Raw genomic sequence first — 26653 nt, forward strand, 5'->3', positions numbered from 1 at the left:
TGAGGCATTGGCAGTCGTCGAAGATGCGCCAATGCTGGACCAGACTCGATGGCGGAGGAATAAAAAAAAAAGATAGTTGTAAAAGAATGAAAAATGGAGGAAAACACTGCAACTGAATGTGGTATAAACAAAAAGTTTAGGTTACAAAAAGGACAATCTAGAAATAAATTGTTTTGCTTTTATGGAAAATTGAGCAATTGCAAACAGTTTTAAAGTAGCAAAAATTCAAATAGAAATGTAATAGAAAAGTAATCGCAGAAAAAACAGGATTATATATTTCCTACGGAAAAATAAATGTTTGGCAAATATTTAAAATAAACCAAAAATCTCTATAAACTATCATAATAGAATTAAATGAATTAATTCATCAGAAAAAAATTCTTAAATATAATTCTCTTAAAATAGAAAACAAAAAATTTCTTAAAGAAATGCAATAAAGCATTTTTTTACATTCTTAATTTTTTAGGGAGGTTGTGTAAAACCTTTTTTACCTTGTTGTTTTTTTTATATTTTTGACCGTATATACTTTCAAAATATTTTGGTAAATTTTCAAATACAATTCATATTTGTGGTGTTAAAGTTAACTTACAGTAGAGATGCAGATAGAATTTCAGAGCACAGTGAGGGACCTGGCATCAAGTCTCTGCCCTCTGTTGTTTAGTACTGTGAACAGAATATATTTAATATAACTATTGTGATTTGAGACATGTATTTCAAAACGTTATTTTTGTTTATTTTCAAGGTTATCAAACATTTTTAATCATGTTTGTTAATGTGAAAGAAAAAAAGGAAAATTATTCACAACCAGGAGATAACAATAAAAGAAATTTTTAAAGAAGTTGATATACGAAAGATGCAGTCATTTTTTTATAAGTATGTTGGTAAAAATTAAAAACTAATAAAGATTTTGAGGTCAACATTGACAACAGGCACAGGTATCAGATATATACTTCTTGTCTGGTTTTAATATTTGAAAACAATACTAAAATGTAAGATACGTGATGTGAAGCAGTAAATTTTTAATAAAAAATCAGAATGCTTTAGATTCATTCAGATCAGTGTTATTTGTTAAAGTGCATTTGAGGAAAACAATGTCAAAAACAAATCTCACTTGTGAACTTTACATGCATTGTGTCTAGACCACTTATATGAACTGGTGGAATTCCTAAGTACCTACCAAATTACCTGACGCATGGTTCTGGGCTTAAAATGTTCATAAATGTCATCTGCACAATTATTAAAGTACAGTGATATATAAAATCTAATTTTTTTAAAGTAGTTTATAGGCAAGGCTGACCTCTGTGGTGGGTTCTAGTGTCTTGGCCTTTAAACCGGATGTCCTGGGTTTAAATCCTGGTCAGGTATGGTATTTTTCACATTTTACAAAACTGCCATTTCATCTCATCCTCTGATGCAATATCTATTACATCAATGAGAATGATATGATGAGGTATTACATCAATGAGAATGGTGGTTAACATTAAATTATAAACATTAGATCAATTTTGTTATACTTGTTTTAAATTATGTACACTTAAAAGAAGGATAATAATTTTTTCTTCTCAATCAAATTTCTTAATATAAGATTTTTAATGGTCATAATGACTCTCTAATATGGATATTATTGAAATTTCTTTTTAAAGTATAACTCTCATAAAAGATTTTTGACAAACATTACAAACAATTTTTCTCCTTGGTGTGCAAATTTATATGTACCTTTAAATTAGAAAGACGATTAAAAACATTTTGCCAGAAGTTACGAACAATTTTTCTCTTTTGTATGAATATTAATATGCCTGTTTAAACTGTTTTTACGATTAAATGACTTTTGACAAAAGGTACAAACATAATTTTTCTCTTTTGTATGAATATTAAGATGCGTCTTTAAACTAGAAGGATAATTCAAAACCTTTTGGCAGAAGTTACAAACATAATTTTTCTCTTTTGTATGAGTATTAATATGTGTCCTTAAAGTCATTTTTTGATTAAATGACTTTTGACAAAATTTACAAGTATACTTTTTTTCCTTGGTATGAATATTTAAATGTAATCTTAAAGCAGAACTTAGATTAAAAGTCTTCTGACAAAAGGTACAAACATAATTTTTCTCTTTTGTATGAACATTAATAATATGTTCCTTTAAATTGTTTTTATAATTAAATGACTTTTGACAAAAGTTACAAACATAATTTTTCTCCTTTGTATGAATATTTAAATGCGATTTTAAATTAGAGCTTCGATTAAAAATCTTCTGACAAAAGTTGCAAACATAATTTTTTTCTTCTGCATGAGTATTAACATGTGTCCTTAAACTGTTTTTATGATTAAATGACTTTTGGCAAACGTTACAAATATAATTTTTTTCCTTGGTATGAATATTTAAATGCAATTTTAAAGTAGAATTTTGACTAAAAGTCTTCTGACAAAAGGTACAAACATAATCTTTCTCTTTCGTATGAATATTAATATGTCTGTTTAAAGTGTTTTTATGATTAAATGACTTTTGACAAAAGGTACAAATATAATTTTCCTCTTTATTATGAGGAATAAGGAGGGTTTTTGACTCATTACCATAAAAGTTAATGCGTCTCTTTAAATAACATTTACAGCTGAATCTTTCATTTCCATATTCACAAATCAGTTTCTTTCCTATCTGGAGAGGTAATGTGTTTTCACTACTTATATTCTCAACTAAATTTTCTTCTGTTGTTACATCATCATATGCACAATTACATTCATTAAATTTTTTTTTTATCATTCCATCATGCTCAGAATTATTTACAAATCTCTTGCAAGTAATAGAATGTATGGTACTTCCATTGATAGTTCCTTTATTGATAGCAACCTGTAAAATTAATAATAACTATAAATTACGATCGAAAATGAAAGAAACAAACCAAAAATCAATGGTTGATTATGACTGAACAAAAATGGCACAATCAGTCTGTTTTTTCATGGAGCCCACTGTTACAAGGCAAATGTATCTTAACTATTTGAAAACTTTGCTGTTCCTCAGATTCCTGCAGGATACAGTTTCCAACAAGACGGTGCTCTATAGAGATGTTACCATGTTCCTCAACAATGCTTCCCCAAATGTTGGATCAGACAAGAGGTCCAACTGCATAGCCACCTAGATTTCTCAGATATCACTCTTTTGGACTTTCTTGCTTGGGGTTTTATTACAAGTTGTAATAAAGAAAAGTTTGTGATTTGTATGATTTAAAACAAAAAATTGCTGAGAATCGTATATATATGGTCTAAACATCTGCCAAGCTACAAAAGGTGCATACACTACAGTTGAATAACCTACATTAAAACATGGAGAGTTGGTGTCTATTTAAAAAAAAAAATTATTAAATTATATTACATGGTTCTCTTAATATAAGCTGTACACTTTCACACTGTATAATTAAATACTTTTAGACCAGACACCCTATATATATATTTATTTATTTAGATTAAATTTTTTCCTCTGTATGTTAAAATTGTTAAATAGAAAAATTATATATATATAATTTCTTTCTAATGCATTTGTTAATAAACAAACCCATTAGAAAGAAGGTGAATTCACCAGAAAAACAATATTTTTCATAAGCATCAGATTGGCATCTCTATTAACTGAATCAAGTCTTCACAGAATTCATTCTGTCAGCATCACCCTCTCATTCAGTTCAATTTTATATCGAAAAAGTTCATTCAATTTTAATGTAGTGAAAACAGAACCAACAGAAATCCCATTTCATGGGATATTTTACAAATTGAGCTCTGAGAATTTGCTACTACATTTCCCAAGATTTCAACCAAAGTTAATTCGTCTAAAACCTTTTGACCTGCACATTTCTTATTTGTGACAGATTTTTTTTACAAGTATTAAAACGTAAGAGTATGAAACATTAGAATTTGAATGCCGTTCGTAAACGCTTGGGCAGTTCTAGCACATTTATTTTATTCTCTGTATGTAAAGATTACATCAGCCTTTTCTTCCAGATGTTATGTCATATTAGCGAGAAAAATTTACTAATGACAAAAATGAAAGGCCAAATGGTAGAACAACAACACAAACCAAATGCCAATTTTAACTAAAGAACACAACAATTTCAATAAAACATGAAATAAATACAATAAATACTTTTTGCCACCAATTACATATTATATGAAAGAAAACAATTTGCAAAAATTTACCGTAGAAACTGAAATCTTTATAATTGGTAGAAAATTATAATCTGTTATAACAAGGTAATCAATTTTTCAACAAGTTGCCAGAAAAGAAGTAGGTACCTTACTAATGGTTTTTCATATATTTAACTGCTGTTATAATGCTGTGTTTACTGGTATGTTTTTTCAGTGCTGGAAAAACCTAAAACCCATATTTTTAACAAGAACGGATGATTTCAGACCTAATGCTTTGTGTCAGTAACACTGTATCCCAACATAACCTAAAAAAAAAAACATTTTTAATCATAACATAAATACCAGTAAACCAATTTTTATTTTATTTATATAAAATTACTTGGCATTATAAGGGCCTTCCAATGAGGTGTCACAAGCTACATTGTCTCATTTAAAAAAAATAAGTTTTCAACCCCTGAAAATTTAGAAAACACTTGAAGGGCAAAATTTTATGTTGTAATTTAAAAATAATTTTCAGTTTATGATTATTTCAACTGGTTTAAGAAGTAATACCAGTAATTTTATAGCGAGTCTGGTGAACTAGAATTTAAAAAAGTACTACCACAAATAGTTTTTTGCACCTACCAAGCGAAGGGGTGGGCGGATTTTAATTTTCTTTTCACCAAAATTCATTATTTTTTTTGGGTTGTCAATTAATGTAATCAAATGTTACCATTGTCATTTAAGATTTTTGAGTTGGGATAGGTATAGCAGAGGGTGGGTTTCACCACTATGAAAATAATTTAAAAAGGTTCCCCCTGAGAATTGAATACAGGCTGCAAACAGAAATATGATGGGACTTATAGCTGTTGAATAATAAATGTGGCAGTTCTTCAAATGATCACCCGGTTTATACCAGCCTCTGTAAAACTAATTATTTGCTTTTTAAAAGCAAATTTCTACACAATTTACTTTTTGTATCATATTACTATATTTCTTCTTTTTTTTTATTGTACATATGTTCTAAATTTCTTCTTAATTTTACTAAAATACTTTTACTTTTTATACTTTTAGCCTTTTTTAAATTGGACTTTTCAATTGTGCAGATTTGGCATGCCAACAGTCCATCTGGATAATTGGTGTTCAACTGTATGCAAAATCTAATATTCTTACCACTTCATTCTCAATTAAGTCAGTCTCTTCAATTGCTAAAGGATCTTTTTCAATATCACCATTACTACTATCAAGCAGTTCCTCATCCAGTTGTAATAAATCTACTTCCTGTAATAAAAAGCAAAATATGAATGCTAAAAAATAAATATGTTTATGATGTTTTGTATAATTCATGAAATAAAAATACATTGTATCTCTAAATCGCTTACCACTTAATAGTGGTAAGGACCACTTAATAGTAGTAAGCGATTTAGCATAAATAGTGCAGCCACAGTTAAATTATCATCATTAGGCGACTTTAATGTGCCAGGATTTTGTTAATGTTTCCAAAAAATGGCGCTATACTAATCTTACAGATTTTTCTACAAATTGCTATCTTTTACAATCAAAAATTGTTTAGCTTTGTGGTAATTGCAATGATTTTGATTTTCCTAATCTCACTGACATTAGAGGTTAATATTGCTTATGTTGATTTTTTTTATTATGATAAATTATATTTATCACTAACATCATCAGAGATAACGTTACCTAAGATTTTGAATTCTAATCATCATATTTCTCATAAATACTTACTAGATTATAAAAATATTAATTTTGTAATATTCAGTATTTACTAAATGACGGTTTAATTGTAAATAATATTTATTTTTTTATATCACCACGTATGCATGAAGCTCTTGTGTGGAAAATGAAAATGGAAGTTTATAGCGTATGAAAAATGTCATGCATGACTGGGATTTAATAGTGATCGTGATACAGAAATTTTTGCTGAGGAATTGCAACTATGTATTAATAATACTGTTGACTGTCACATACCAAAAAAAAGTACTTATACAAAAAATGTAATTTTCAAAGTGGTTCTCTAGTGAACCTTTTATTGTAATTATTAAGAAAAGGTTCCATAAACTTCAAAAACAATTTAAATCTACTTAAAAAAAAATTAAATTCATTCAGTGTGTAATAAGAATAGTAAAATTAAGTGGCAAGATAAATATGTCTTGAAATGACAAGATGTCTTGTGTATTCTCAGACTAAGATTACCTGAAGGCTTGGAAATAGTTGCTTATGCCGATGATTTGGCTATATTAATTGAAGCCAAAACTGAACGTGACCTCGAAGTTGCCGGTAATGAAGTGCTAACATTGGTTAATAACTGGCTCTCGGACTGACAGTTATCTTCGTCTTTAGATAAATGTCACTATATTTTTCTGGCTGGAAGAAGGCAACTCAGAGACCTAAATCTCTGCTTGGGCGATCGTAGACTAGACCGTGTAGCAGTAACAAAATATCTTGGTGTCATTATAGACCCGGCTCTAAAGTTTAGTCCTCATCTCGCACAGAAATGTAAAGAGGTTGAGAATACCGCAAAGGCTTTAACAAGATTGTTGGCTGGACATGAAGCTCCACGTGCATCTAGGCGGCGGGTCATTGCCTCAACTTTAACCTCTGTATTATTGTATGCTGCACCTATATGGGAAAAAGCACTTTGTGTTGCAAGAAATGTCGCAAGACTTAGAACTCTGCATAGGCAAGCTCTTATAAACATCACTTCTGCATACCGCACCATCTCTTACGATGGCGGCTTGTGTATTATCATCGGTTCCCCCTATCGACCTCTTAGTTAAAGAACGATCACTTAGGTATCGTGGCATGCCAAAATAAGAAGCCCAAGCCAACATCAGGCGCATATGGCAGGACAGATGGAATCTTTCCACTAAAGCTACCTGGACCAGGAGATTGATACCCGACTTGGGCATGTGGCTTGATAGAGGACACGGGGAGGTTGGTTATTATCTTACTCAAATACTTTCTGGGCATGATAGCTTCGAATATTATTTACATCGATTCAGTAGAACACCAACACCTATTTGCATGTTCTGCCAGGATTCGGATACTGCCGAACATACTCTGTTCCACTGTAATAGATGGGCTATACATAGACGACGTGCAGGGCTGCAAGAATTAAATCCGGAGAATCTGCTTCTTTTTCTCCTGCGATCCACTGACAATTGGAACAAAATGGAGGAGTTTGCCAAAATAGTGCTAAAGGCTAAAGATGATGTAGCCCTTTTAAGAGGCCATTGAGGCCCCATGGTAACTTAGTAGTTTAATATTTTCGTTAAGGCAAGCAGCTATGAGGAGAAGATCATTCCTTCGTTTGGGGATCATAACAACTGGGTAATGAAAAGACCGAGACCCGGTTCCCTCGGCGGGGGCTAGGGACGGCTTTGTCGGACCTGATTCTCTGTCGGGGGGGGCTTGAGGTAGGCACATTAAAACAAAAGATCCAACCGGGGAGGCTGACCTGCTGTGCCGGACGTACAGTCGGCGGGTGGGGAGGCCTCCTTTGAGTTTAAAGGACACTTTCCCGGGCTGCGCATACTTGAATGGATACCCGGCCCGGGAAAGTAGGAAAAAAAAGAAGATGTCTTGTGTATGACTACTAAACACAAATTAGAAGTAGTACAGAAAGAAAGAAGAAAATGGTTCCAAACGCTCTCAATGATATTTTTATGAACAGTTGATAGGGTGGATCTAATGCCCACTTGAAAGAAAAGATAAAAAGGGTGATATAAAAGCAGTTCTGCCAACTTTTAAATATCACTATATTAAATGCTCATGTTTTAATAAGAAAAGTAATGGCTAGTATAATCCTCTTCAATAAAGAGAGCAAATTGTTGAAATTCATCATAAAGTCATTCCCAAATAAACTAGGGCCTCTGTAGAAGATGAACCTCTCATTCTGTGTAATGATATTTCCAGTCATATATTCCAGAAACAAAAAAAGTAAACAAAACAAGATGTTGTTTGTAAACCTTTATTTTCCTTGTACAAAATATGAAATAAAAAAATAGAATTACAATATATAATTATGAAACATAATATCTCTAAAGGATAACCTGTGCCCAGGTATGAGCCCCTTTACATAAAAGGGAATATAAAAATTATATTAAATTTATATAGAACTATTTTTAAATAAACAGTAGTAACCTGATGTAAGTAAATGATGCTACAAATAAAAAATGATTAATCGTTAAAGACTGAGATCAATTAAAACTTTAACTTATCTTAGAAAAATGACGAATAAAAGTAATTAAACATAATAATACTGTAACAAATGACCACCCGTACTTGTGCATTAAAATTCAACATTCTAGATTTAGTACTATGAAGAAAATACAAGAATATGAAGATGATCTAAATAATATTTATATTGTACACATTTTTATGCTTATATATTGTACAAATTGGAGTAAAATGAATATTGTTATATCTGTTATGTTGTTAAGACTAATTTGTAACAATTCAAATAACAAAAAAAAAAATATGCTAAATATTCTTGGTATTAATATTATGACCTTAATTATAAATTACCCTTAAGTTTGCTTTCCTTAGTTTTGATTAGCTACGAAAAAGGATTTTATATTAAAAAAAATCAAAATGTTACTAAGATTGGATTAGATAAAATTATATATATATATATATATATTTAGCAGGAATAAGATTTATTAGTTCAGCAGAAGTATACATGAAATGTCTTCTGCAGATATTTTTTTATGTTTTTGATTTTTTTTTTCATTGTGAGATAAACATGCATAGAAGATAAAAATTTACATCCTTCAGTCATCATCATATCAACTCAGTTCACCATGACCAAATTAGACAAAGCTGATATGTATGACATGTAAACAAAGGGAGTCTTATACAGACTCAGGCCGACCATTCCTGAGATGTGTAGTTAACTAAACAAAAAATACCGAGTACACCAGTACACACACTTTTGTTTTTAAATCCATACAAAAGCAACTAACATTTACTAGTATTGGAACTTTAGGACTTTCAACTTCAAAAATAGGCTGTTATTCAACTGATTTGCATCAAGTTAACGACTAGACCAGCCTGGTGGGCTAAATATATATTTCAAATAACAAAAAAAATAACTACAACACATAGTAACAGACACCTAATAAACTAATATCAAAAGTTGATTTTCACAAGATCCCGCTTCATCAGTCAGTACAAATTTCCCAAATTACATCAAACAAAAACAAAACATAAACCCTAACACCGACAAAACTTGAACAAACAGAATGATTATCATTCAATTTGGTATTGAGGCGTATTCAAGTTTTGTCGTTATTAGGGTTTATGTTTTCTAAAGTTTAGTTTTTATTTTTGTTTGATGAAATTTTCTAGACTGACGATGCGGGATCCCGCAAATGTCGACTTTTGATATTAGATTTTTAGGTTTCTGTTACTGTGTTTGGTGATTATTTTTTTTTTTGTTATTTGAGGTTATTTGGCAGAGCAATCAGTAAGTTGATGATTAACTGAATTTTCACAAAGTTATATACATATACATATATATATATATATATATGTTAAGAAACATACTGTATGCAATCCAAAATATACATATTAGGAATGAAAAATTAAAATAATAAAACAATGGAAATAATAATGAAAACTTGGGGCTAACGACCATAGCAATCTACGACTAAAAGATAACAGTGGATGGAACACCAATTTTCCAGATGTCCAACAAATTTAACTGTTTTAAACTAGGCAACTTAAAAAAAAGTATGTTATTTGAAAAATTAAAATACTATTCAAGTAAATCTTTGTTTCAATAGGAATTTTTTTAATCGATCTTTGACCTTTGTAAAACTAATTATAAAAGTAAATTTCTCCACACACTGTATTTTTGAACCATATTACTGAATTTTTTTTCTTAGATTATACATGTATTCCAAATCTCTTTTTAATTTTATTTAAATACATTTACTTTTTTTTTTTTTATACATATATATTTTTTTTTACTTAATGTCTGAGCCATTAAACACTGATATGTGCAGTATATATGATAACCTTTTTTAAATTGTTCTTTGCAACTATACAGACTTGATCTTGCAAAGATCCATCTGTATAATCGGTGTTCCACTGTATGCAAAATTTAATACCCTTACCACTTTATTTTCAACTTTTAAATTTTCTGATTTAACCAAGTCAGTCACTTCAATCGCTAAAGGATCTTTTTCGATATCGCCATTACTAATATCCAGCCGTTCCCCTTCCAGTTGTATTAAATCTACTTGCTGTAATAAAAAGCAAAATATGAATGCTACAAAGTAAATATGTTTATGACTTTTTGTATAACTTATGAAATAAAAGTAAACTGCATCTCTAAACTGCTTACCACTTATATAAATAGTGCAGTGACAGTTAAATTATTACTATTATTATTAGGTGACTTTAAGATGCCAAGTTTTGCTAAATTTTATAAAAAAATGCTGCTACTCATCTTATAATTGTTTAATCTAGATAATTGTTTAAACTCTTGCGGTAACTCTCATGATTTTGTATTTTCTAATCTTTCTAACATTAGTGTTAATATGGCTTCTGGTGAAAATTTTTTATTATAATAAATATTACTTACCTTAGAGATAAAGTTATCTAAGATTTTGAATTCTAATCTTATACCTCATAAAATTTTACCAGATATAAAAATATTACTTTTAAATGAGATTTTGATGTAATTTTTTTTTTTATTAATCTTGAAGTGGAAATTGAATTTTGTAGCATATGTAAGCTTCAGTCCTGGCAAGTGAATACAATTTAACAACCGATTACCCATAGCTTATTAAAATGAGAACTCTATCAACAAGTTAAAACACACACTTTATAGACATCACTGAAGCAAACAATATTTTTGCCCTCACACATTAACCATTTATCATTCACACACAACTTAATAAATAAAATAATAAATAGATTTAAAAAACAATTATTTTATAACAGAAAACACTGAAATAGCAAAAAATATACAATTAAAAAAATATATATATATATAATACAGTACACTGTACTTTAAGTTTACAATACTGTATGTATGGCTAGCCACATAATAAAAATAAAAAAATGTTTAATTTTATATTTTTTAATATTTAAGACTACATATTTTTATGTTATAATTTTAATGGTTTGAATTTAATGTGTGATTTGGAAGAAAAGGTTTAACTGATGATGAGAGAAAACTTCAAAAGTGCTATTAAATAAAATTAATAAGGATAAGGTAAATCAAATTTTGAACTCTTGGTGGTAAAAGGTTTTTTATACTTTTTTGCCGTTGAGATATTAGTACAGAGGGGAATATGGACAAATACATTAACAAAGGAATTGTTTTTGCTAAGTAATTAAATTAAGAGACAAATCATGTTGTCACAATATCCAATAATTACAAATACTTACATGACCTGCATAAAATTCCATCTCTTCTGTCTTCAAAGTGTCTAAATAATTTATTTCAAGTTCATTGGTTTTCATGTTAAGATTAAGTTGTGGTGAAACGTCATCGTTTAATAAGATCTCAGATTCCTTTAAAAATAAGATAAAAGAAAAAACTTTACAAAATGTGAAAACTAATTAATATTCAATAAATAATCTTTTTTTATTCTGACTGGATATAATTATATCCAGTCATCATAAAATAAATTATTAACAGAAAAACAAATTGTAATATAAAAATAGATACGATTAAAGTCTATATTAACTGTTTATATAAAACACATGAAATAATGTTAAGGTAAATAATTAAACATAAAAAATCACAAAAAGATAGTTCACAATTTAGAGGGCTCTATTGAAAATTATTTTGAGTATATATTCAATATATGTTGATCGAAATGCAGATAAATTGTGCCTTTTTTGTAATTACTATTATTTAAAAATTCATCAACAGAGGAATCTTGTTTCTGTAAAAGAAGATTTATAATTGTAATATAAATAGATTGGTGGGAAGATTTTTCAAATGATTCATTCAGAAGCACAATAAGGACCTTTCTTTTAAACTAAAGTATTGTGTCAGGTTATGTGAAAACAATACTGTTGTAAGGTTATTTTGTTGTTGTTGAATATTGTTATTTTTTTTTAAAACTAAGCGACAATTTTTTTAGTAAAGATTGTACATTCATAAATATAAGAATAAGGATAGAATAGGATATTTAATTTTCTATATATAGATCTACGCCATTGATTCTCAAACTTTTCCACCCGTTAACCACATTGAGAATCAAAAATTTTCTAGCATCCCCAAAATGTTTAAACTTACCATCTGTTAAAAATAATAATTGCAATTGCTGTTTTTAAGGTGCACTCTTCAAAACAGCATTTTAAAAACCCTTTAATTTTCATATTTATTTGTATCAACACATTGCTTAGATTGGGAGATATGCAGCATTAAAGACAACTGTCCTTTTCTCTTTAAAAGTAGAATATTTTGGTTTAGAGAAATCATACACATAGGAAAAAAGAAATTAAAACTAAAGTCTTACGCTTTCAAACAATTTTAATCCAGTTTACTGAAAAAATTTTGTTTCCCCCCCATGTGCTCGATCAAATGTAAAGAAAAACTTTCAAATTTTTAAAACTTTTCTTCTCACTGATTTTTTTTTTAAATTTGATGATTTTTTAAAACTAAAGTATACTGTCAAAAAGTAGAGTATTCAAACTTTAATTTTTGTTTTATTCATCTCTCTAAGACTCTTTGTTGCAAAGTTAAAGTAGTTTGAATACAATCATTTTTAATCATAAAATATAGGCGTCCCTTTAATTTTTTGTTCAAGTACAGTAGGTATTTAATTTTTGTTTGAAATATTAGGGAAACATAATTTTTGCCATTTTTTTTTAATCAGCCATCACCTTCCTAGACCACCTAACGCCTCCGATTTTCTGTGGGTTTTCTACCACCCCTCCTGAAAGCCACCAGCGCTTACAAGGGATGTTACCACCCACTTTGAGAACAAATGGTCTACACCAGGGATCGACAATGCAGCACCCTCCGTTGAGATTTTTATACGCCCTCTCTATATTATACACCTACTAAGCCCAATAACAGTATCAGCATCGCATGTATATAAGACAATATAATTGCGCAAGTTCAGTGTCAGCAAATAGCAATCAAGGTCATACACTGACACACTTGCTATTTAGCATGTAGGAATGAATATTCTTGAATGCTACGTACTTTAAGTGTTATTATTGACTGTTTTTCATTATTTACATAATATTATTAGTAACCCTATCAAACAAGATAATCCAATTTTTCACTATCAAATACTTACAGTATTGGTTAAACTGATTTTATAAATAACCCATAATGAATAATTGTTAAATAAAAAGAATTTATTGTTTCAATGTTGACTGGGAAGAACAATTTTGTTTTATTGACTTTAAAGGCAAATGTATCTACTTATTGTGTAATAATAGTGTAGCACCCCCAATGACTTATTTTGCACCCTTACTGACAAAATGGTTGCCAACCTCTGGTCTACATGATTCAATTATAAAAACCAGATAACTAGCTTACAGCCCAATTTTCTACCTTAAAAACTAAATCTAACTTTGAGGAAGCACCAAGATCTGATATTAAACTTTGTACAAGAATATATATAGTCATAATAAACATTTCCTTACAAATTTTTTATTTCCTTACACTGAAAGTACAAATGATATGCTTTTTTAATTAAAGGTGTAATATTTTTTCTATCTGATTTTATGGTAAACTCACCACATACATAACAAAAAGCATCCACATCATTTACACAATTTCGAGGCATTATAACACTGCACCGTTAACAAACTTAAGAAAGCAATAAGATTGAACAAATTAATTCATTCCTAAATCCAGTTCTTAATACAAACAACAGAGCTGTATTTTCAGCTACATGTTTTGACATGCACAGACATCATTAAACTTCTCCATGAAGGCTCACTCTTTAGTATTAGATGTCATAATATGTGACTGTGATATGATTTAATTCTTTGTCTAGTATTGTTTATTTATAGCTTACAAATTATGTTAACAAAGTTAAACAATAAAAAATGAGATAACAAAATCATTTAATTAAAATATAAAAACTTTTCAAAAATGGTAAGTGACAGAAAGATTCTGAGTTGATATTCATTTTCAGCATAAAAAACAGATTAAAATCATGTATCGCATGTTAGGAAACAAAAATTATGTTTATGAGTGTAATTAGTGTTCCATTGTATGTAAAATCTAACACCCTTACCAGTTCATTTTCAACTTTTATATTTTTTGATTTAATTGAGTTGGTCTCTTCAATTGCTAAAGGACCTTTTAGAATATCACCATTAATCATATCAACTGGTTCCTCTTTCAGTTGAAATAAATCTACTTGCTGCAACAAAAATAAGAAAAAATGAATGCTATAAAGTAAATGTTTATGAGTTTTTGTATAATTTACAAAATAAAAATAATTTGTATCTCTAATTCACTTACCACATACATTAACAGTGCAGCCACAGTCAAATTATTATTATTATTATTAGGTGACTTTAATGGGGCAGGTTTTATTTGGAGAAAACCTAGAAAATGATTCTTATGCCAAATTTTATCATTGAAATTTAGAGGCTAAAAATGCTGTTAATCACCTTACAGATTTTTTCTATTAATTGTAATTTTTTACAATCAAATAATCTGTTAAACTGTTGCAGTAATTATCCTGATTCAGTTTTTTCTAATCTTACAAACATTAGTGTTAATATTGTTTATGGTGAATTTCTCAGTGATAAATATAATTTACCTTTAGAGATAACATTACCAAAGATTTTGAATTCTAATCTTATATCTGATCAATACATACCAGATTATAAAAATATAAACTTTGTTAAGATTTAATATTTAATAAATGATAGTTTGACAGTAAATACATATTTATTATGTTGCCAAATAAGCTTGAAGCTTGTATGTAGAATATGGAAATGCAATTTTTAGCGTATGAAAAATGTCACATCTGACCAGAATTTGATAAAGACTTTTAACTGAGGAATTCCAACTATGTATTACATTGGACACTCTGAAATATCAAGCAATGCCAAAGCGTTCTTCGCACAAAAAAAAATTCCACAATAAAAACGAAGGTATCATCACTTTTACGCTAATTGGATTCGGCTGATTTTAGTTATAGTCATTTGTTTGAAAATTAGGGGCATGAAAAGCGTACTTTTTGCACTTTTTTTTTTTGAGAACGTCAACTTTGAATTGCTACAAAATCCAAACTAATAGAAGTAAAAATTTTCTACTTTTTTAAGTAAATTAAATGATTGTTTCTCAATAATTGTAATTAAAATTTAGCTCAAGACAACTACTGTTTAAGTGTACAGGTTCTTTAAAGTAAAAAAGTCATATTTCAGTTAACACTAGGTGTAGAAAATAAAAATTTCCATTAATATCAAGCATTAAATTTGTAGAATTTTTATTTGTAGAGTTGAATTAACAAACATTCATGTTTTATAGTGAGGATCATAATAATCAATTTAAAACTGTGGCAATATATGAAAGACTGAAGAAGCAGTCTCGATGAGTAGTACAGTCTCAATATTGAATGCAGTATATTGATATTATGTCATTGTATATTAGTATATGAATAACTGCAATCCTAGTCTTCAGTCTGATGGGTTCATTAAACACTTAACTGTGATATCTAATAAATTATATGGATTTTTTATTTCCATACATTCAGTTCGTGCTGGTTTCTTAGCAAGTTAATTTAACGGTGCCGCAACAACACGTTAAAGACAGTTTAGAGTAGTAGGGTTAATCTGCATTTTTTAATCAGGTTATAAGTTAAAGATTTTTTTTGTTGTAATTTTTCTGTAACTATCTTAAGTGTAATATGAATGAGATGGAAACACCTTCGTTTTCTGGTCAACAAGGCCATACAATTAAAAGTTCGAGAAATGTTAACTACAATGAATATAAATTTTTCCAAAAGCTATCAGACTTTAAATTCCATAGCACGATTTACTTTGATAAAGTTCATGAACTCAATGCTGAAACATGCGGCATTAGTTGGAGATCAGTACAAAAGAAAGAAATGTAGGACAGCTAAAGAGTATGATAGTAATGACAGTTGCGTTCAGTTTGAAACGCCAAGGAAATATAGGACATGGAATGCAAATCTGTTACTGGATGATTTCAACCGTCATGTATTGCGTAGAATCATATATCAGTACTACCTCTACCATTCAGAATTAAATCCCTACAGTTAAGAAGTTTAAAAAGGAAATACAAGAAAAACTGGATGCAAATTTACCATCTATGACCTTTCATCGTATTGTGAAAAAAATTGGTTTTGGTTATAAAAAAATTGAATATGGCTGGTGTTTCTTGATGGGAAACCCCGATATTGCATTAAAAAGAATTTTATCTTTAAAATTAAAACCATCTTGTGATGATCGACGTATATTTTACGTAGATGAGACATGGGTTAAAGAAAATCATTCTCATAAATACATATGACAAGATTCAAAGAAAGATGACATATTAGCGTTAAAATACTCATCAGAAAGATAGTCATTTAATAATATGTCGTGCAAGTTCAGCTAAAATAGGGTTCATTAAAAAAAAAAGTAACCAGGTTTTCCGCAGTAAATCAAAAGCAGTTTCTTTAGATTATCATTCAGAAATAAATAGGAGCAGTTTTAAATATTGGTTTATAAATAACTTTTTGAATAACTTACAAGAAGGGAGTGCAATAATAATGGATAATGCAACTTATCACTCTTTTGTAGTGAATAAAATTATCACAGCTGGAGGAAAGCTGAAATCCAACAGTGGCTTTAAGACAAAGTGGCTGCTTGCAACCGCTTTTACAATTTTTTTTTTTAAATTTCAGCGTGTAATAAACTATATAATGTTTACTGATGATTTTAATGCCTTTATGTAATCTGTTATTCTTTTTATACAGATGTTTCTTTGATAGAAATATTGCGAATAGTTGTAAAAATAAATAAATGAAAATAACAACACCAATAGTATAATAATAATACTTACCAAAATTATAATCTACATTATTAACAAAGTATAAAGTATCTGATAAAACTGTGTGAAAGGCAATATTAAACCATGCCTGAATGTTGCTGATCATTATAGCAACAAACAGGACAAATGCTCTGCTGTTAGTTGCAGCTGTACTTTTGCAATGATACTTTCATACCTTTCCAACCTCAATTAAAAGCTTAATACTACATACTTTATTTTCAAAATATCGTCATCTTATTCAAATTACAACGATGTGTTTTTCCCATAAAATTTTCATTGAAACTAAAGATAGGCCGTCTTGTAAAAACACACTCTGCATGCTTAAATAATAATAGATTTGGGTTAAATCTTAATTACAATTATTGAGAAACAATCATTTAATCTACTTCAGCAAATGCAATTTTTTGCCAAGCTCTTAGATAAATTATTTTGTATGAAAATCACTTCACGTAAAGAAATTTATAAAGTTCCTGAACAACATGGTTTTTTGGAAGGTAATCTACGCGAACAAACTTGTGTGTATAAACTGAAGATACTGTTGATGCACTAAATGATGGTAGTTATCTTGATGTAATTTATACTGGTTTTCATTGTGCATTTGATGTAAGTTAATATCAAATTACTTATTAAAAAGCTTGCTTCATGTGGATTTAATAATTAATTGTTGTCTTGGATACATTCCTTTTGTACTAACAGAATTCCATATGTTAAAATCTCTAAGTTTACTTATAGGTTAGATATAGAGAAAGACAAGACATGCATTTGGGTTCTCCAATTTTCATAGTATTTATATATGACATTAGTTTATTCATACGCAATTCATATTTTTATTTTTTTATTTTTAGCAGATAATTGTTTAAGCCTATTACAAACCCTGTTGATATTAAATTACTTCCAACTGATTAGAACTTTGTGCAAAAATGATTTGACTTAAATATTATTTCTTCTAATTAAAAAAAAAATGGTTTGTAAATGTTGATATAACTGTGCAACTGAATAATACAAAATAATACTGCAATACAAAATTTATCTTCTATTAAAGACTTAGCTGTATGTTTTGATAGCAAGTTATCCTTCAGTGAATACAATAATTGTACTGTATCTAAATATGGTCAATTTTATTAACAGATTCTCTACAAATTTTAGAAATATTAACTCTGCAGAAGGTCACGCATTTATAGGGTACTAAATTACGGTTCTGTTGTCTGATGACCTTTTGCAAAAGCATTTACAATTACTAGAAATACTGCATTGAGTCTTTCTTAAATATGCTGCCTGTAAAATTTATAATTCTATGCACTTTACCAATCATAACTTTATTCCTATTTTGAATTTGTTAGAAATACCAAGAACTGAATCATCTCTGCCTAGGACAGATTTAATATTTGCTAATAACATTTTTTGTAGTTATTTTGACGATTTTAATTTACTGCAGCTTTTTCACTTTCATAATATATAACTAGATTGCTTACGCATAATTTTCACATATATTTTCTTGGCTCAGTCAATTCTCATAGATCATCTATTATTAGGCTACCTTTACTATGTAAAGGTATGCACACTTAATACATTATCAAAAGGTATTCTAACTTATGAATGATAATTTTGTTACGTACTTTTTTTAATATGATTTTGTATTGATGGGTTTCATGCCTGTCTACTTCAATTAAATAAATACAGTTGAAAATTTACCACCACTTAACAAAACTTAAAAATTTACCAAATACAAAACACCCAGCCTTCGTTTTAGGATAAAAATAGAAAATTAGGCCATAACAATGACAACTACAAAATTCCAGCAAGTACTTTGAAAAATTTATTAAACTACCAAGAACCCGACCTAAGATTTCAATTCCAAAATCTAGCAACATTAACTACAAAATCCAAACAACATAATTAAATGAAAACAGAAAAAATCAACCAGAAATTAAATAACAAGGTAGCACAGGTGATAGTTTGACTGCAATAGAATTACAGAAAGAATCATGAAAACCAAGAAAAATCTGAAAAAAATCCCACAAGATTGGAAAAATGTATTAATACATCGACTACATAAATAAGATGAAGCAGAAGTAAATAACCACAAAGTGATTTCCCTCTTACCTCTGACAAACAAAATCCTTTGGAAAGCACTTCAAAACAGAATTGAATTAATCTTAGTCTTAACAACTGGGAGAATACAAAGAAGGATTCAGAAAAGTAAGAAATGTGCAGAACAAACCTCGAACCTTACAACAATAATAAGGGAATAAATGACAAGGCATAAAAACTAAGTAATTGTCTTCGTAGATTTCAAAAGGTATACACAACTCAGTCTATAGAACTTCCTTATTTCACATACTAGAAAAATTTGGTGTGGATCCCAACACAATTAACATTAATAAAAACGGACTGTTCCAAACACAAAATTAGAAGTAAAATTCATATTCAATCAGAATAATTAAAAATTAACACAGAACTAAGACAAGGAAGTGGTGGTTTACCATCATTTTTTTTGTTTTATCTGTGTCCTAGGAAAGTAAAAAAAGAACAGGAAAAGAAGATGAACAATGTTGAAACACACCACTAAATAAAATCGGGTCTGAAACTGAAAGGAATTGGAATTAAATGCTTAGCCTTTGCTGAAAATATTACAATTTTCTTGGAGAATCTCAAAATGGCAGCTGAACAAGTAAACCAACTAAAATAATTTTCAGGGAAAATAGGGCTAGAGATTTCTTTGAAAAAGGCAGAATTCATGACCAACCAAGAATCCCCAAGTCCGTAAAAACAAAATATGGAAAAATCAATAAAGTTAATAAATTTAAATATACGGCAGAAATAATCCTGACTAATGATTTAGATAAAAAAAAACAATTAAACAAAAATGAGAAAAATAAAATTAGCCTACCAGCTAACAAAAGATATTTTGAACTAAAAGGATGTCTCAGTAGATGTCAAAATCAGGCACCAAAATACAGTAATCAAACTAGAGGACCTGCTTGCATCAGATGCATCTTCAGTTTGAAATCAAGATAAAATAAATCAAATAGAAAAATAGAGTAAAAACTTAAATTAAGAAGTAATATAGACATTTACAAATATAATGAAACTGAAAAAATGTCAATGCCATCAGAAGAAGAAGAGCCGAATCTTTTTCAGTCTTACAAAAAAGATTTTAAACCGCATTTACAGAAATAAGAATTGAAATCAACAGATCTCAGTAGTAGTAAATGAAATGGAAATATCTAAAGTAGATAGTACAATATAGAATCTTCGGGAAACTAGTAAAGATTTCAAAAGAAAAGAAGAAAAAAGAAACATTTAGTCAAACAAGAAAAGGGAAAAATAAAGCAAAAGAAAGAAGAACTGCTGGAAAACCAGGAAAGAAAATATACAGAAGAGAAATGAATTTATAGTAAAACATTGCTTCAAAGTACAAAAAAAAATTAAAAAAACTTACATGCTCGTGTGATGCATTAGTTTCAGTCATGTGATGTGGTAAAAAAAAGGATATCATTTGTGCTACATTATCCTGTTCAGTCTCTAATTTAATATTTTTATTAAGAGGCAGAGCTTGATTACTAAAATTATTATTTACAGGCCCATTCATCATCTATAAAAAAAACCAAAAAAACAAAAATTAAAATAAATATCCATAATAAAAAAATATGTATATATAAAAATACTGTCGAGTCTTTTACTCTTCTCATAAACAGCTCTTATATGTCCTTAATGATTGTTGTTTGATTATGTTTTATGGTGGCTTGAATAAGGTTATATTTGATACTGAAGCAAGCTTTCTCAATGAAAAAGATAAGAACACAAGAACAGGCGAATAATATTAACACATGACGCCATATGTGGCTCACATTAAATTTCTCTTTAAGGCGATGTGACATAGCCCTTGGCTCACAGATTCTTTGATTCGTAGTAAAGTATGTGATTTTTTTTATTATTTTAAATATATGTTTATTCATTTCTTCCTGTTACTGATAAATTTTCTATTCGTTTTCATTTACTTCCAGATCTAGTTTGTGTTTTTCATTTTTATTTTATTAAACTAAATTTCTGTTAAATTTTAATAGATGTTATTTACATTCATATCCTCAGAAGTAAATAACTTACATATACGTGTTACATTATCCCAGTACTTTCCACTATTAGTTAATTTTGAAATAAAATAATCCCCAATGCACTTTTCATCAATCATACCATTTTCAATTTATTAGTCAATGAGACAAATCATTATGTAAAACAAAATATTTTAAGTTTTTAAGTTTTAAACAAAAGACTTTTAAAGAGAAAGAGAGGAAACGAGAATTACAAAAAAAAGTTCTAGATTGAAGAAATGGAATCCACCTGACCTAAATGAAATGAAAAAATTCTGTGGGAAAATTTTGTGGATAGGTCTTGGTAAAATGGTATATAGAGAATCTGTTGTATTCTAATCAGGTTAGTAAGCTAATTTATTATAACATATTTGAGATTCTTCTGAGAATGTTCCATGCTTCAAATAATGGAAATGCACCGTACAATGAAAGACTGTGCAAAGTTTAACAACTCATAGAGTAGCTTCTCCCAAAGTTTCAAGATGCAATGAATCCTCAGGAAGAGATGTGAAATGATGAAAAATAATTATTTTCAGGGGACAGCTAGTCTTTAATCAACAGTGTCCAAAAAAAACCATCAGCACGGGGTGAGACTTTTCAAATTATGCCTTGGTCTGTCGTTATACATGCAATATCACAATATATGTTGGAAAGGAATCAATTTTAGACAAAGGGGTTCCAGAAAAATATGTATTGGACCATTACGTGATCCAGGGTGAACGCTATAGTGAAAATTTGTATACAAGTGTATCATTAGCTTCTCAGTTAGTTGATTTTTATACAAATCCTATTCATACATTAACAGCTAATCAAAAAGGAAATACTAAACAATTAACAGAAACCAAACTGAAAAAAGGTGAAGTAGTTACAGCTAAATGTTCAGGTACAAAAAAAAAATATTGAAATGGAAAAATAACAGAGATGTGTTAATGATTTTAACAAAACACAGACACAAAACTGTTTTTAGACAAATACAGGTGTGCCTTTCTTGAGCTCAAGACTTTGCTGAAACTGCCGTTAGCGACCCGAATTTTCTGTAAAGAATTGTAACTGGGGATGAAAGCTGATGTTTCATGTATGATCCGCAATCGAAGCGTCAATCCACTGCTCAGTTGAGTCCTGGACAAAAGACCAGCATGAAAGCCAGGCAGCAAAAATCAAAAGTGAAAACGATGTTGATTGCATTCTTCCATTCAAAGGGCCTGCCTGATTCATCATAAATTTGTCCCAACTGGTCAAACCGTGAATTCTAAACTCTATTTGGAAGTAATGAAACGCCTGAAGCGCCGCATTCATCGAATTGATTACCGGGATCCGGATAATTGGAATCTCTTGCATGATAATGCCCCGGCACACATGGCAACAGTTTTAACACGTTATTATGCCGCAAATCAAACCACCGTCTTATCCCCCCCAGCCTATTCACCCAACTAGACTATTTTCTATTCCCAAAACTCAAGTTGAAGATGAAGGGCTGCTTTTTCGATGACATTCCAGCCACCCAAAGGGCTTGCACCGAGCAGCTGAAGACAATCCCACAAAATTTCCAGAGCGTTTAACAGACTCAACCTGTGCTTAATTAGAGAAGGGTTCTATGTAGAGGGCTGATGTGAGCAAATTCGTTTATCTTTAAATCTGTATTTTTATTTAATTTAGTTTGGAAACTTTTCAGACATATTGTGTATATTTGTCTGACCAAATGAGCTCATATTCCATCATTTTTGAAGTACCATTTGAACTTCAATTGTCAGTGCTGGGTTTTCGTACAACCTTTTTATCAAATAACAGAAACTTCCCATGAAAACCCAAATATTTAGGGAAGAAGACTTTAGGGTTGACATCTTTTACAGATATTTGACAATTACGTGCAAACTGAAGTCAATCAAGATGGATCTACAAAAGAGGAGACTGCAGGAGACTGCAACAGTAGATAGGATGATCAACACTGAAGGTAAGAAGTCAACAAGACAGAGGTGCAGTGGCTGCTACAAAATGAAGAAGCAAACAGAAGATAGAGAAACCTCAGAAAAAACCATCAAAAGGGTGACAACAAAATGTTCTGTGTGTGATGCCTTCTTATATGTTCATTGCTTCAGCTTTTGACTGATTTTGTTATCTCGTTAAACCTTTGAGAAACTTTGTTAACATGATTTTCTGTATTAAATTTTTTATAATAAATTTTTTTAATTAATGACAGAAATTATGAACGGAATTGATGTAATGTTATTGTTTTCTGTAAATAGTTTTTTATAACACAGGTATAACATGAGTAATAACAATAGTTAAGAGATGTAAATAAGTAGTTTCCTTAAGAGTTATAAATATAACTTTTTTTATACAAGAATATTTTGTAAATAATATTAAAACTAATCATATGATCCCTCTCTAAGGCTCACATGGACCCCACATCAAAAACTGAAGAACATCAGGAGGCTGTGTGAGCCGCATATGGCTCAATCCAGATTTTGTACAAATGTGCATATCTGCTACACTTTTAATAAATATTACACTTAAATGAATTGTTAAAAAAGATAAGTCTCATGGCCCTGATATCAGTTTTATGCATATGCCTGACACTTAACAGAGCATAACAACAAATAACTATTGGCAATCAATGAAAATTAAGAGAATTTTTAATAATTAAAAATAAAACCGCAAAATTATGTGAAAACAACTTAGATATGGTATAATGAATGTTATAGGAGATTTAATCATATAAATTATGATAAAAACCTTACAACTGGATACAATAAAATATCTGCTGATTGGCCAATTACAACTGATGACAATTATGTTAAAAAATGACCCTGATTTTAGAATATTTTTTTAACATGCTCATACTAATAAAGGTTACAAAAATGGGGGGAAACTAAGAATTAATCAGATTAAACAAAATTCACAAAAAAGAAAAATGCCGGCTTGTTTACGCATATGGATGTCAATAAGCACAAGTTTATGGAACTTTTATTCATTATATTACTGTCATGTTTGTGAAAAAAATTCATAGGTGGGGACATCTTTTATAATAATTTTGTTGAGATATTGGTGTAAGTTAATATACAAAAAAAACCACTTACCAACAATTAAATTCGAAGCACATGTTTTAAAATTAAGTCAACGTAAACATCCTGTCAATTAGGTGGTTTCAACTATTGTGTTAAAATGGATGTGGATCAGTTCGGCCAACATAATCTATTACTACTGTTTAATACCTGCTTGTATAAAATATAATTATCCAATTTTATCTGTTCATTTATTAACTTATTATTATTTAAATACATATGGTATATTTTTCTAAAATATTATTATTATATGTTATTAGTAATTGGGTATGTTAATAAATTTGTCTGGGTCATAATTATGGTTATTTAAAACAATGAATTTATATCACAGGTTAAAACTAGGCTTACTATCTTTATTTGGACCATATTTTTGAACTTACTTAATAGTCTTAACAGTTTACAGACACATTAAACTTAATTTATTCAGTTGTATTTTACACTAGATATGACTTTTAAATAGGTAATCAATATTTATGGAATCTTTTATAATTTCATTAACAACTTATGCACTCTCTCTTCTAAATCAGACCAGGCAATTTCAGTTTGTAAATTTATCCACTGAAACTTGAACTGGCTCTCCACAACTCTAAGTAATGGATACTAGAATTATAAAAATTGTCTACGCTTAAGAAGAATTTTTGTTCCTGAACTTCATTATTTTCTTTTAGAGTGCATGGCAATTTTTTGGCAGAAGAAGGTATAAATTTGTGTGTTTTTTCCTGAAGCTGACAAATTAATTCAAAATATCTGAAAAGCTTCTGTTGCTGTGATAGAATTGAATATGAAGAGTACCATATAAAATTTCAAAAATACTTTTTAGATTTAAAAAAAAAATTAAAAAATAATTTTGAGCATTTGTCGCACTATAAGAAATATGAATTAATAGTACAATTTTGGCTGAACAATCAATTCCTAAAATAGGTCTATCTAAATCACTTTTAACTTTTCTGAACACAGTTTCATTCCCCTTTCTCTTCACACCACCAAAGTTAGTGTTATCAGCAGTATAACAAACCAACTTTTCTTAAAGTTTGTATTTTTTTGCACATTGCAAAAGATACAGAGTCAAAATTTGGGCAGTTTCATGTGACTAATCATCAAAATTTAAAAGATTAACTTGAATTCCCTCCTCCAGTCTGAAATATCTTACAACAATCTGAAGTGAAGTAAAACTTCACTTCTGTTTGAGCTATCCATCATTTGATGGAACTCAACACATTATCAAATATAAATGGTGAAATAACGTTAACAATAATTACCTTGGTTTTGATTCTAGCAAACAAAAATTTTTGGGTCATATAACTTTTTAACCAATTTAGATGTGCAGTCTGATGTTTTGAAACCGAGTTTGTGTCTAGCAGTGTGGTATGAAAATGTAGCTTCTTAACACTCCAAATCACTGTTACTGCAATTCCCATCTTTGGCTTTAAAAATATCTCTTGTTTGCTGAAGCAGTAAGCATTAATAGCACTCCTACGTTTAGGTGTTTTCATGTGTTCTTCAATATCACCCTTTCCTTTACGTGCAAAAGAAAATTCTCCAGTACATAGTGTGCAATAAGCACGTTCATCGCTACTGTCATTACACAATTTCAAAAATGTGTATTCCTATTGCAGATTAACATTAAACATATATTTTGCCCACTGCTAAACGATGGGGCAAAATATCAAAAACTTGTAAACGAGTTACTTCACACATGAAAACAACAAACACATTGCCCCTTTTGTGTTGCCAAAAGAATAAGTAAAAAGTTGTGGCGAGACTGGCAGCCACGCCTCTGACAAAATCGACGTCAGCGCAGCCGAGATGCAAGGCCCTAAGAGAATGTTTAAAAACGCAATGTCGAACATATAAGTTCAAAATTAAAAAAAAAATTCTCGAGTATAAAATTCACAAACGCCAGACCGCACTAAAAAACCAGGTCTCTCCAGGCTAATCCCGGACGTACGGTAAGCCTAGTTAAAGCCTACACTATCAATTCATCAACATAAAACTCAAATTTATATTCTATTAATTCATATTGGAATTCTATAAAATTACTTACTTAGATAAACAAAAGTGAACACCAACAAATAAATAAAGCTGATATTATAATAAAGATACCTCCTTAAAGACACTTTTAGACAAACGTCACTGAATTACTGACAGTTCAATGATACCAACCCATGTAATTGTATACTTCAATACATAGGATATTGCGTTATAATGTTGAATAATAATAATAATAATGTTTTTGTTAAATATAAAAGTAATACAACAAAAAACATAGTAGTTATACTTAAAAATTCAAAAAACATTTTTGTTGATAAATTATACAACCAGTAATCATTTTTAATTACTTACAGATTTTTGTCGTGACGGTAAGAGGTGAT

General features: G+C 29.4%; 1 protein-coding gene across 3 annotated transcripts; it reads right to left on the reverse strand.

Moving 5' to 3' along the window:
- Positions 1 to 471: 471 nt before the first annotated feature.
- LOC142333953 (uncharacterized) lies at positions 472 to 26433 on the reverse strand. 3 transcript variants are annotated; one of them, XM_075381593.1, is made up of 7 exons: positions 26326 to 26433; positions 20571 to 20723; positions 14355 to 14483; positions 11533 to 11658; positions 10251 to 10379; positions 5284 to 5391; positions 472 to 2845 (listed from the first exon to the last, which is right to left on the reverse strand). In XM_075381593.1, the coding sequence occupies exons 2-7, from the start codon at positions 20721 to 20723 to the stop codon at positions 1757 to 1759; spliced, it is 1734 nt and encodes a 577-aa protein (XP_075237708.1). In that variant the 5' UTR covers positions 26326 to 26433; the 3' UTR covers positions 472 to 1756. The 3 variants fall into 3 exon arrangements, with proteins under 3 accessions (XP_075237708.1, XP_075237709.1, XP_075237710.1); XM_075381595.1 differs by lacking the exon at positions 472 to 2845 and adding an exon at positions 4343 to 4436; XM_075381594.1 differs by lacking the exon at positions 20571 to 20723 and having other exon boundaries at positions 26326 to 26380.
- Between the last annotated feature and the right edge of the window lie 220 nt (positions 26434 to 26653).

Source organism: Lycorma delicatula, chromosome 13 (genome assembly GCF_047948215.1).
Source record: "Lycorma delicatula isolate Av1 chromosome 13, ASM4794821v1, whole genome shotgun sequence".
In the NCBI taxonomy this organism is placed as follows: Eukaryota; Metazoa; Arthropoda; class Insecta; order Hemiptera; family Fulgoridae; genus Lycorma; species Lycorma delicatula.